The following is a 13,636-nucleotide window of genomic DNA, read 5'->3' as shown; positions in this document are numbered from 1 at the left end:
TTAAGGAGTCTCAAAGCGGCTAACATTCTCCTTTCCCTTCCTCCCCCACAACAAACACTCTGTGGGGTGAGTGGGGCTGAGAGACTTCAGAGAAGTGTGACTGGCCCAAGGTCACCCAGCAGCTGCATGTGGAGGAGCGGAGACGCGAACCCGGCTCCCCAGATTATGAGACTACCGCTCTTAACCACTACACCACACTGGCTCTCTAGAAGGGAACCAAGGGTCATCTAGTCCAACCCCGGGCAATGCAAGAATCTCAGCTACAGCATCCAAGACAGATAGCCACCCAACCTCTGCTAACAGCCTTCAAGGAGAGTCCATCAATTTCTGAGGGAGACCGCTCCACTGTTGAGCAGCTCTTGCTGTCAAAAAGGTCTTCCTGAATCTCACGTGGCCAACCAGGGTGCCCGTGGGAAACCAGCAAGCGAGATTCCAGCAACTGATGTTCAGAAACAAGGCTGCGTCCAACTGTGTCACCTCAGCATAGTCACCGATAGCCCTCTTTCCCACAAATTGGTCTAACCCTCCTTTTTTAAAAGATTTTTTTAAAATTCAATTTTACAATTTAATCAGCATAATCCATTAACACAAATCACATAAGAAAATAAGCATGCAGTCACACCTCAGGTTACAGACGCCTCAGGTTGCTTTTTTTGGGTTACGGACCGCCGAAACTTGGAAGTACTGGAATGGCTTACTTCCGGGTTTCGGCGACCGCTCATGCGCAGAAGCGCTAAATCGCGCTTTGCACATGCTCAGAAGCGCCGAATCACAACCCACGCATGCGAAGACGCGGATTGCAAACGCTGCGGGTTGCGAACGTGCATCCTGCACGGATCTTCTTTGCAACCCAAGCCTCCACTAGACATCCCATTTCCACCCACCCATAGACTTCCCTCAACTTCCCCTTCCAGTTCTTTCTAATATTTTCTCATTCTGCATATTCTAATCTAATCATTCCTCTTTACCTAAAAACTCTTATTTTCTTCCCCAAAAAAATTATATCAAACCATTCAAATCCCATATTCTACTTGTTTGTTTCCACATCATTTTTCAACATCTACCACATTAGATATCTAACCCTCTTTTGAAGCCATTCAAGTCTGCAGCCGACATTCAAGTCTGCAACAGTGAGTTCCACAGGTTAACTGTGCACGGCATGAAGGAGGACCTTTTTTCTGTCCTTATCTGCCTATTCTTATCTGACACATACACAGTGGTACCTTGGGTTAGATACGCTTCAGGTTAGATACGCTTCAGGTTACAGACTTCAGGATGAGAACAGAAATTGTGCAGCGGCGGCATGGCAGCAGCGAGAGGCCCCATTAGCTTAACTCAGGTTAAGAACAGTTTCAGGTTAAGAATGGACCTTCGGAACGAATTAAGTACGTAACCTGAGGTACCACTGTAGAGGCAAAGGATGTGGAGCAGGGAAGGGGCCACTCAATGTCAGCACAAGGAAAGTTCTAGAACTATTGCTGTTAAATGGAGAAAACAACAGCAGCAGCAAAAGTCCCCCAATTTTTTCGACCCAAAGGAGCTTTTAGTGATATTATTCAACACGCCACATCTGCTGTGTGTGGATGGTCACTGTGCCTGCAAACTGAACTGATGGTAGTCTAATGCTATTATTATTATTATTAGTGTGCTTGAGTGTATTTATTCTTTAATTTTCTTTTTTCATTTCCTTGTTAAAAAGAATAACTAAAAAGCAACATGCTACATCTGCACCATATATTTAAAGCATATTAATTTGTTTTATTGTATTAATATCCCACCTTTCCAATGGGTCAGTGCATACGGCTGTTAACCAGAAGGTTGGTGGTTGGTTGAAGCCTATTCAGGGGCAACAGTGCAGGGGGTTGGACTAAATAGAGTTGGCATATTTTGAAAAGCAAAAAAGAGGACACATTTGCCAACTCCTACTTTTAACTACGGTTCGCTAGGAAGACTCTCATTTCAAATGCCCCTACTATACGTAGGCTATAGAAGCTGTGACATATTGCTAGTAGCAATGTTCCTAACTTTCAACATCATCATCATCATCATCATCATCATCATACAACATATTGCTCCCTCACTTGCCACATGTAAGTATTTGGACTCATGTTCACATCTTTGCGAACATAAGTGTGCACAGAACAATTTATTAAACTGTTTTTAACATGCACATAGGGACATGGGTGGCGCTGTGGGTTAAACCACAGAGCCTAGGGCTTGCTGATCAGAAGGTTGGCGGTTCAAATCCCCGCGACAGGGTGAGCTCCCGTTGCTCGGTCCCTGCTCCTGCCAGCCTAGCAGTTCGAAAGCACACCAGTGCAAGTAGATAAATAGGTACCGCTCTGGCGGGAAGGTAAACGGCATTTCTGTGCACTGCTCTGGTTCGCCAGAAGCAGCTTAGTCATGCTGGCCACATGACCCGGAAGCTGTACGCCGGCTCCCTCGGTCAATAAAGCGAGATGAGCGCCGCAACCCCAGAGTCGGTCACGACTGGACCTAATGGTCAGGGGTCCCTTTACCTTTACCTAACATGTACATAATGGGCTCTCCTTAAGGACAGGGGGGATGTTAACTCTTGCCCTCCCAGACCTCCAAACTCTTGTAGCTGAGCCAGTGTCCTTTTAGTTCAGCCACAAGAGAAGGGATTTATACAGTATGTAGCTAGTTTAAGATGCTGCTCTGATTCTCTGCTGCAGACTAGCTTAGCCAAGTATCTTAGATCCGAGTCTAATGCACTAAAAAAAATTTCTTGGGTTATTGGAAACAAAAAAACCCAGAAATTTAAAAAATCTACCTTGATAGAAGTTTTAATCCTGGAAAAGTGGACGTGTCCTGGAAAAAGAGGACATATGGCGACCCTGTGTGGCCCTCAGGGTCCCTTCCAACTCTACAATTCTATGGTTCTCCAAGCAGCTCAAGGTGGTGTATGTGGCTCTAGCCCCCTCATTTAATTCCCACAAGGAGCCCTGCAAGGGGGGTTAGGCTGAAAGGCGATGCCTGGCCCAAGGCCACCCAGTGAGCTTCAAGGCCGAGTGGTGATTCGAACCCTGCTCTCCCAGGCCTTAGTCTGACACTCTAACCACTGCACCACACTGTCTGTTGCTGTTTGTGGCGCTGCTACACCTGCAGAATCCCGGGGATTGTAGTTTGTTCAGCATCTGGGTCTTTTCGTATCAGCAAAGGTGTTCCAGAAGAAATGAATAAATGCAAACAACAGACAGAAATAAACAAGAGGGTCACTGACCTTTGGGAAAAGGGAGAAGGTTTCGTTGTCGATGGTGAAGGAGTACAGAAATTCCCCGTCATACCACAGGTTCTTCCCCACCGGAGAGTTCTCTTTAGTCATGGCAAAGAAGCGCCCAGGGTCACAGCAGTCTTTCAGTAGTTTCCTAACGGAGAAAGTTGAGTAGAGAAAAAGAAAACAAGACAACTGAACGAGACCAATTGATGAGAGCCCAACCGAGATATGCTAGGATTTGAACCCAGGGCCTGCAAAGCCAGTGCTCTAAACGCGGCAGCTAAAAAAGCCAATGCAATTCTGGGCTGCATCAATAGGAGTACAGCATCTAGATCAATGGAAGTAATAGTGCCACTGTATTCTGCTCTGGTCAGACCTCACCTGGAGTACTGTGTCCAGTTCTGGGCACCACAGTTCAAGAAGGACACTGACAAACTGGAACATGTCCAGAGGAGGGCAACCAAAATGGTCAAAGGCCTGGAAACGATGCCTTATGAGGAACGGCTAAGGGAGCTGGGCATGTTTAGCCTGGAGAAGAGGAGGTTAAGGGGTGATATGATAGCCATGTTCAAATATATAAAAGGATGTCACATAGAGGAGGGAGAAAGGTTGTTTTCTGCTGCTCCAGAGAAGTGGACACGGAGCAATGGATCCAAACTACAAGAAAGAAGATTCCACCTAAACATTAGGAAGAACTTCCTGACAGTAAGAGCTGTTCGACAGTGGAATTTGCTGCCAAGGAGTGTGGTGGAGTCTCCTCCTTTGGAGGTCTTTAAGCAGAGGCTTGACAAACATATGTCACGAGTGCTCTGTTGGTGTTTCCTGCTTGGCAGGGGGTTGGACTTGATGGCCCTTGTGGTCTATTCCATCTATGATTCTATGACTACAGGCCTTCGGCGGGCAGTCAGCGTGGCCAAAGGGCAAAAAGGACGGGTGTTTTGGTTCAACAGCAAATAGAGGACCGTGGGATCTATACAAAAATAAATCAGTACAATCTACTAACATGTTCCAAATGCCTGCCAACTCTACTCATAATAAGACTGCCACAAGACTGTCATTACAGTTCCTCTGAAGGAGCAGGTATGCAGTTTGGGGACACTTCTGGATCCCTCCGCAAAAGTGGATCTACTCCCCCCCAAAAAACCCTTTTGGTGAAAAGCAGGTGTACAGAACCTCTGCCCTGCCAGGCCCTGCTGAACTACAACTCCCATCATCCCTGGCCATTGGCCCTGCTTGCTGAAGCTGGTGGGAGTTGTAGCTCAGCAACACCCGGAGGACCAAAGATTCCCAACACCTGGGGAAGAGAGAGAAAATATCCTGCTCATCAGCTGCGACAGGGAGAAGAGAGCATTCTGAGAATCCGGGCGCCTGGTATATAATCGACAGTGTTCTATATGGCAGGAATTGCTTGCATCCACTTACAAAACTCAAGAGGATATTTCCGCTTGATTCTATTCTAAAACCTGCCCTGATGGTAACCTGCCGGTAACCCCAAAGCCAGCTTGCAGAGATGCCCGCTGGCTGCTGAACTTTCCCAGTTCCTGCCATCTGCTGCTACAGCCACACAAGCCCTTTGTCCTGCCCTCTTCCCTGCAGTTCTTCCCATGCGTCTCTTTGTCACAAAGCCTGCCCTTTGAAACAGCCCTCCTGCAGATAATGGAATTACTTCTTCATCATGCAACAAATAATTTCCCCCACCCCACTTTCTATTCTTGGTTCTCAGCTTCCTAGTACTGAGACAGAAAAAATATAGATAAATGGATCTCTTTTAAAGCACCTGGAGATTTTAACCCCCCCCCACACACACACACAAAACCCTGCCGGTTACACAGCAGTGGTGATTTGTGCCATGCTGCTAAATTGAAAACGAAGGCATCAGTACAAAATTATACTAACCTGTACCTTCGGCCAAAATAGTTATTGTTGAGCAGTATGCAATGGAGAATAAAAGCCCTTATATATATCTGGATACTGTGATCTATTGAGCTGTTTCTCATAAAATGGTAATCCAAAGCATGGCTAAGCGTGAATGAGAGAAAAGGAATGTATGGAGTGAAAATCAAATCTATTTCACTCTTCCCCTGGTCATCGTCCTCCTGCTGCACTAGACAGAGCTAAGCCATGGACTAGCTTAGTGTTCTGCCCAAACTCAAGCTGACGGGTTGTCTCACTTCAAACAAACCATGGGTTGTAACCAAGGTTTGTTCTTACCCTACCATTTGTTTGTTTGTTGTTGCAAGCCCTTGAACCACTGAGCCTCTTGGGCTTGCTGATCAGAAGGTCAGCGGTTCAAATCCCCGCGACAGGGTGAGCTCCTGTTGCTCTGTCCCAGCTCCTGCCAACCTAGCAGTTCAAAAGCACGCCAGTGCAAGTAGGTAAATAGGTACCACTCCGGCGGGAAGGTAAATGGCGTTTCCGTGCACTCTGGTTTCCGTCATGGTGTTCTGTTGTGCCAGAAGTGGTTTAGTCATGCTGGCCACATGACCTGGAAAGCTATCTGTGGACAAACACCGGCTCCCTCGGCCAGAAAGTGAGATGAGCGCCACAACCCCATAGTCACCTTTGACTGGACTTAACCGTCCTTTTTTTACCTTTACTAGTTAAGTATTGGTACTAAGTTAAGTTTACTTTTTGCAAATACTTTAATAAAATCCCAACTCTTAGCTATGCATATAAATTTATTGTAAACAAACTGAATAAAACCCAAACCCCAATGTTTAGCTGTCTATGTAAACATATTATAAATAAATTGAGTAAAACCAAAACTCAATGCTTAGCTATGCATCTAATGCAGGGAGGAAGAACTTGGAACCCTTCAGATATTTGCAGGACTACCATCGTTCCTGACCACTGGTCATAGTGGTTGAGGCTGATGGGAGCTGGAGTCCTGCAACATCTTGAGGGCACTGGGTTGCCTACCCCTAACCACGTGTGTCTCGTCTCAGACAGAACCACACACCGAATTCCAAGCGCAGTGACACCATAGGACTTGAGGTGAGCCTTCTTGATGCAGTATAGCTGCTCCTGCCACCAAGCTATGGCTTTGGGGAAATGTTGCGAGCTCTGCAATCACAGCTGAGCACCTACATGTGACTGGTTATGACAGATTTACGATTTTCTGAAGGGGAGCAGACAGCAGCATCTATCGGAGAGCGAACTGCAGCTCTATAAGTGCGAATCAGCAAGTCATAATTAATGAGATGTTTCTCCTTGCCATTCTTTGGCCGCTCTGACTTTTAATTTTCATGAAGCTAGGATTTTGCTGATAGCACAATGCATTCCCCACTTAAGTGATTGGGTGTTTAGGGGTCACTTCATTAATTCCTTGCAGGACGCAGATTCAGGATCACTTGATGACGATGAGCTATTCCTTAATGGTTTCCAGTCACCTTGACCAGCAGCGGCACTTATGCGCCTGGAAGCATGTGCAAGAGCTCAGTGCGGAAACTAACAGGGTTCCCAAGTCATACGGAGTGTATGTCTAAAGTGGTGGGTGTTATAACAATTTACAAGTTGCCTTGGCAGATTCGCAGGGTTAAAATGCAGGAGAACCACTCCAATTGTCAACACCATCGTTTTCTCTTTGCACCTGACATTTCCCCATCTGGGGCCAATAAAGCGAGATGAGCACCGCAACCCCAGAGTCGGTCACGACTGGACCTAATGGTCAGGGGTCCCTTTACTTTTATGATATGTTTGGATGGGGACAGCACCGATCTAACAAGTTGGGAACTGTATGCCCCCTCCCACAAGCACAATGCAGATGACCAAGTGGATGAACCACACCCTGTGCATGGGCATTCGCTCACACAATGACTCACACAATGCAGCTGCTAAGACTGATCACCCGTAAGCCAACTCTTCTTGGCGACTCTCCTCACGATCAGGTGCGCATGTCCCCACTTCACCTCCTGGGATGCAGTGAGAAGGCAGGAAAACCCAGTTTTTGAAATGCAGACCGCCAGCAACTCACACGAAATATCAGAGGCGGTGTGAATAAGACACCATAAAGGCAGCGCAAAATAATCTGTAAAATGTTTAAACAGCTGCGCAGGACTGCAGGGGTAAAAACGTCTTCAAGATACGCCTGATAGCCAATAGCGAGAAAGCCTGCCAAACCTCTGATGGGAGAGCAATGCACAGCGTTGGACTGATGGCACTCAAGTTTTGTAAGCGCTGTGCATTTAAAGCACACTCCCTCCTCCCCCAAAGAATCCTGGGAGCTGCGGTTTGTTGTGGGTGCTGGGAACTGCAGCGCCATTCGCAGTAAATGGCAGTTTCCAGGGTTCTCAGTGTTGGTGGGAATGTGCTTTAAACGTATGGTTAGGTAGGCAGACTGGAGCCAGAGATTCTTAACAGCAAGATTTGCTCGAAACCTCTGCATCTACGGTAAGTTGTGCCAGAAGAGCGAGTCCACACAGAGGCTTTTGCAAACGAAAACCCTGGGTGCGACTCTTGATTAAGAAACAGTCTGCTGCAGAATATTATTATCATCAATACTTCAAGCAGAATGCAAACTGCTCATCTAAACACATGGGCACGCAGTTTTAGGTGGAGAAACCTTGGGAGCAGGGCAAAAAAAAAGAGGCTTGTGTTAGAATCAGAGAATCATGGCCTCTGTTTTGAAATACATTCCTCGGGGGGGGGGGGGAGATCCAGAAATCTACACCAGCTTCAGGGTTCTCAAGAAGTAAAAGAAGACAGGAACGCAATGCGAGTCCACCAAAGGATGCTGGAAGCCAGCATCCTGATTTCTGGACCGTGATAGTTGGTCCATGAGGATGAATGGGGCAGCTGCTCCACCAACCTCAGTTAAGCCCTCAACCAGCCTCCACCTGCCTGCCTTTCTTACAACCAGTCTGGGGGTGGGACTTCCTGTCAGCTTCCTCGTCTTCTTCCTCCATCCCAGTGCTGTCCTAGAATCACAGAATTATAGAGCTGGAAGGGACCACGAGGGTCATCTAGTCCAACCCCCTGCGATGCAGGAATTTTTTTTGCCCAACACGGGGCTCAAACCCACAACCCTCAGATTAAGAGTCTTACGCTCTAAGGAGGATGGGGCAAAACCAGAATTAGGCCACCTCCACACATTACATTTAAAGCACTATGATACCACATTAACAGTCAAGCCCTCCCCCAAAGAATCCTGGGAACTGTAATTTGTTGAGAGTGCTTTATTTCTTCTTTATTACAGTGGTGCCCCGCAAGACGAATGCCTCGCAAGACGGAAAACTCGCTAGACGAAAGAGTTTTCCATTTTGGAGGTGCTTCGCAAAACGAATCTCCTATGGGCTTGCTTCGCAATCAGAAGGTCGGCGGTTCAAATACCCACGACGGGGTGAGCTCCCATTGCTCGGTCCCTGCTCCTGCCAACCTAGCAGTTCGAAAGCATGTCAAAGTGCAAGTAGATAAATAGGTACCGCTCCGGTAGGAAGGTAAACGGCGTTTCCGTGCGCTGCTCTGGTTCGCCAGAAGCGGCTTAGTCACACTGGTCACATGACCCGGAAGCTGTACGCCGGCTCCCTCGGCCAATAAAGCGAGATGAGCACCGCAACCCCAGAATCGGTCACGACTGGACCAAATGGTCAGGGGTCCCTTTACCTTTACTACTCCTGCGTCCAACACTCTAACCACTACAATTTTCACCACGCTGAAATAGGAGGCCGCTGTTTTCCTCCCAGAGCAACAACTCCCAGAGTGGTTTAACAACCAGTCTCTCTTTCTGGTGAACTCTGGGAATACTGTTTACTATTTCACAAAATTTGCACGCTGCTTGATTGTAAGAACCCCAAAGCGGTTTCCCAAAAGAATAAAACAATACAACTATCAGTAAAACAGCTAAAAACAAAAGTTGTGAAGATTCAAAGCATTAAGATCAGCAATAAACTAAACACAGATTAAGACACACAGCAATATTTAAGATATCTGGGCAGGTTTGCCTAAGTAATGATGTATTTAGGAGACTCCAAAAAGGGGACAGTGAAGGTTCCTGCCTGATATCAAATCAGCAGGATATCTTAGATTAGGGGTAGGCAACCTAAGACCCAGGGGCCGGATCCGGCCCAATCGCCTTCTCAGTCCGGCCCACAGATGGTCCGGGAATCAACATGTTTTTACATGAGTAGAATGTGTCCTTTTATTTAAAATGCATCTCTGGGTAATTTGTGGGGCCTGCCTGGTGTTTTTACATGAGTAGAATGGGTGCTTTTATTTAAAATGCATCTCTGGGTTATTTGTGGGGCATAGGAATTCATTCATATATATTTTTCAAAATATAGTCTGGCCCCCCACAAGGTCTGAGGGAAGGTGGACGGGCCCACGGCTGGAAAAGGTTGCTGACCCCTGGATTAGATCTTTGAAGGGAACGGGCAATAAAAAGCATTGAGGTTAATTCCTTGAACTAATCTTATATATGTTCTGCAGTTTGGCTTTTAGAAACATTTTGTTTGCTCAAATATCTTCCCTCAAAACTACTGGTCTAGAGGAGCAGGAGGAAACAACCCCAAAAAAGACAGTCCTTGGGGAATCAAAACAGCACCGGCTCTGAGCTGGCCAAGTGATCTGCAGTGCGGCCGCAAGTTTACCTTGAAATGCATTGCAGGAAAGGTCTCTGTTATGTAACTGTCAGCGACTGCATCAGTCCAAAGTGAAACTTAAGGATGGGAATGCAGAAAAACCTCTCTCTCTCTCTCTCTACGAGACACTCGCCACTGACATTGTTACAGCAAGTTCTGGAAGAGGATGTCTGCTGGATGCTCTATGTTTAGCAAAGCCTGCAGTCAAAATCCGCTTGCATAACACTCGTGTGTGTGTGTGAGGGAGAGAGACAGAAAGGGAAGAAGGCTTAATATTCTGTAGGGAGAACTGCTTTAAAAATGCACTGGCTTCCAAAGGAAGTCAAACTGTGGAGGGTGGACTGATGCCAACATCCTGGGCCAGAACTTGCGTTTGGTTTGCAAGCACACGGAAATATACAACGGGGCTAAGATCTTCAGCAAGGGACTACCAAACATCACGATATACTGATATACAGTGGTACCTCGGGTTATAGACGCTTCAGCTTACAGATGCTTCAGATTACAGACTCCACCAACCTAGAAATAGTACTCGGGTTAAGAACTTTGCTTCAGTGGGGAGGGGGGAAATGGGGGGGATGAGGATGATGTATATTTGATAAACTGTTATTTTGAAATAAAGGAAAGGTACCCCTGCCCGTACGGGCCAGTCTTGTCAGACTCTAGGGTTGTGCGCCCATCTCACTTAAGAGGCCGGGGGCCAGCGCTGTCCGGAGACACTTCCGGGTCACGTGGCCAGCATGACAAAGCTGCATCTGGCGAGCCAGCGCAGCACACGGAACGCCGTTTACCTTCCCGCTATAAAGCGGTCCCTATTTATCTACTTGCACCCGAGGGTGCTTTCGAACTGCTAGGCTGGCAGGCGCTGGGACCGAGCAACGGGAGTGCACCCCGCCACGGGGATTCGAACCGCCAACCTTTCGATCGGCAAGCCCTAGGCGCTGAGGCTTTTACCCACAGCAACACCCGCGTCCCTTATTTTGAAATAATAATTCCTAATAAAAATATATATATTTATTTATTTATTAAAAAAAGAACTTTGCTTCAGGATGAGAACAGAAGTCACGCAGCGGGAGGCCCCATTAGCAGGTTAAGAACAGTTTCAAGTTAAGAACGGACCTCCAGAACGAATTAAGTTCTTAACCCGAGGTACCACTGTATCACCATGTCTGAAATAAGGATGGAGCTATCTTAAGAGGCATTGGCTGGCTTCACAGTTTTGCCCCACACTGTGTGATGTTTACATAGTACACACACATGTATCATGATGTGCAATATATTGGCAGGTCAAAAATTATGAAACCAGTATCACGATATGGACTTTTAGAAGATATATCAATATACTGCCCAGCCTTACCTGGGAACGAGGCAAGAGAAGCTTTGTGTGCGCTTGTCAGGGCTTGCCTACTAAATGATCTACTCAATGGCAGAAACAAGTACAGTGGTACCTCGGATTGCAGATGCTTCAGGTTACAGACTCCGCTAACCCAGAAATATTGCCTCAGGTTAAGAACTTTGCTTCAGGATGAGAACGGAAATCATGCTCCGGTGGCGCAGGCGCCATTAGCTAAAGTGGTACCTCAGGTTAAGAACAATTTCAGCTTAAGAACGAACCTCCAGAACGAATTAAGCTCTTAACCTGAGGTACCACTGTAGTTTGATTTCTCATGTAAATTTAGCACCACTTTGCTGCACAACAAACTCTTTCTTTCTTATTTTTCTGTTCCCGAGAGATATTCACTACGCTTAGTTCTAGGTCAGGCTTCATCAACCTCGGCCCTCCAGATGTTTTTGGCCTACAACTCCCATGATCCCTAGCTAGCAGGACCAGTGGTCAGGGAGGATGGGAATTGTGGTCCCAGAACATCTGGAGGGCCGAGGTCGAGGAAGTTTGTTCTAGGTGCTGCTCTTGGCGCATTTAAGCAGAGGTTAGACGGCTATCTGCCAGGGAGGCTGTGCTGGATTTTCCCGTGTATACCATGCCTCCTATTTTGGGAGACTAGAATTTAAGGAAATGGGGGGAGGTGGCCCAGAGTTGCTGAGATTTTTTTAGGGGGGAATGCCCAGAGTTACTGAGGTATTTTTTTTTTTTTTTGGAGTGGGGGGGAGGATGCCAAAAATCACTCACCCGACTAACAAACGCTACAAATCGAACACGTCAAAGAAGCAACCCAACGTCTGCCAGCAAGCCGCCATTCGCCTGCCCAATGGCCACTGCAGCAGCCAATCCACAACAACCCTTGCAGCAAACACCATTCTCCCTACCAATCGCCGCCGACAAGTGCATAGTTCCCCATATCCACTACCCCCCTCCTTTCGAACATTCTTTTCGAGTAGAAAAACCTAGTCTTAGGCACGGAAAAGCATGGTAGTTGCATCCTGCATTGTGCAGAATTCAGGGGAGCTAGGTGACCTCAGAAGGAATTCTATGACATCAAAGCTGTGAAATGGGTGCAATTGCAACCAACAAGAATAAGGTATTCAAAGCCTAAACAGACAGACAAGGGGGTAGCGTGCCAGTGACAACACTCAGGTCAGGGTCAGGGTTGATCTAAGGCCAGCCCTCAGCATGCTCTACAACATGGGCAGGCAAACTAAGACCCAGGGGCCACATCCAGACGAATCACCTTCTAAATCCGGGCCACAGACGGTCCAGGAATCAGCATGTTTTTACATAAGTAGAATGTGTCCTTTTATTTCAAATGCACTCTTAGGTTATTTGTGGGGCCTGCCTGGTGTTTTTACATAAAGTAGAATGTGTGCTTTTATTTAAAATGCATCTCTGAGTTATTTGTGGGGCACAGGAATTCGTTCATTTCCCCCCTCAAAATGCAGTCTGGCCCCCCACAAGGTCTGCAGGACAGTGGACTGGCCCCCTGCTGAAAAAATTTGCTGAGCCCGGCTCTACGAGAACAGAGATGAGATGGCGAAGTTGACGTGTTTAACTAGAGAAAAACCACTGCCAATATTTACTAAAGATTGGAAACCACTTATGGAGTTTTTGCATGAAAAAGAAAATGAACTTGTGATCATCTGGGTTTGAGAAAATATTGGAAGTTTTGGGTGTTATGCTGGAGTGGACACTTTTAATAATTTTCTATATATAGCTGAAAAAATCAGATTTTACTTAGCTTGTTCCTTTTTCTTTCCTTCTTTTTCATCATCATAATCATCATTTTTTTATTTGTATACCGCCTTTCTATCTTACAATACCTGAGGCAGTTTACAAGCTGAAGAAACAAAAAATGTACGTCTTATAACAATCTAATGCAATACAAAAACGTGATAACAAAACAAACTTTAAAATAAGCAACCTACGTCAAACAAAGTAACATTCAACAATTATTAGAATAGTACAAAATAATAATAGCAACATATAAAAGTTAAAGAGAAATCCACCCAACAGTTACAATGAATGATTTCTAAACTATAATCAATAAAACAACGGCAAGCCACAGTACATAAAATAATGCAATACAAATTGAGAAGCAGAGACTAGAGGGTGGAGCAAGGCAAGTGCCTTGGTTTGTGTTTTGACTTAGATTAGTTTCCTTTATCTTTGGTATTATAAAAAGATATTGGGTATTTGAGATCAACTTTGGTATATATTTCCCCCCAAAACTTTAATATAATTTATTGGGGGGGGGGGAGAGAAAGAGAACAAAGATTCTTCTTAGCCTAGCATACTTCTCCCCCCACCCAACAGTGAACAGCCGAAGTCTTCCAGAAAGTCATTTTATTTTTGATTTGATTTTACTTAGCTAGATTATTTTTGTGGCTCAATGCCTTGAGTACATTTGTTTTGTTCTAATGGATTTTTATC

General features: G+C 46.0%; 1 protein-coding gene across 1 annotated transcript in view; it reads right to left on the bottom strand.

Moving 5' to 3' along the window:
* ST8SIA1 (ST8 alpha-N-acetyl-neuraminide alpha-2,8-sialyltransferase 1) overlaps nucleotides 1-13,636 on the bottom strand; it is a 92,880-nt gene that overhangs the window by 56,595 nt on the left and 22,649 nt on the right. Inside the window, exon 2 of the mRNA XM_082239219.1 lies at nucleotides 3,245-3,389. Within this exon, the coding sequence (XP_082095345.1) occupies nucleotides 3,245-3,389 (145 nt within the window). The remainder of the gene's footprint in view (nucleotides 1-3,244; nucleotides 3,390-13,636) is intronic.

This window comes from Podarcis vaucheri (genome assembly GCF_965113315.1).
Source record: "Podarcis vaucheri genome assembly, chromosome: 10".
Classification (NCBI taxonomy): domain Eukaryota; kingdom Metazoa; phylum Chordata; class Lepidosauria; order Squamata; family Lacertidae; genus Podarcis; species Podarcis vaucheri.
This window is presented reverse-complemented; position numbering and strand designations above follow the sequence as displayed.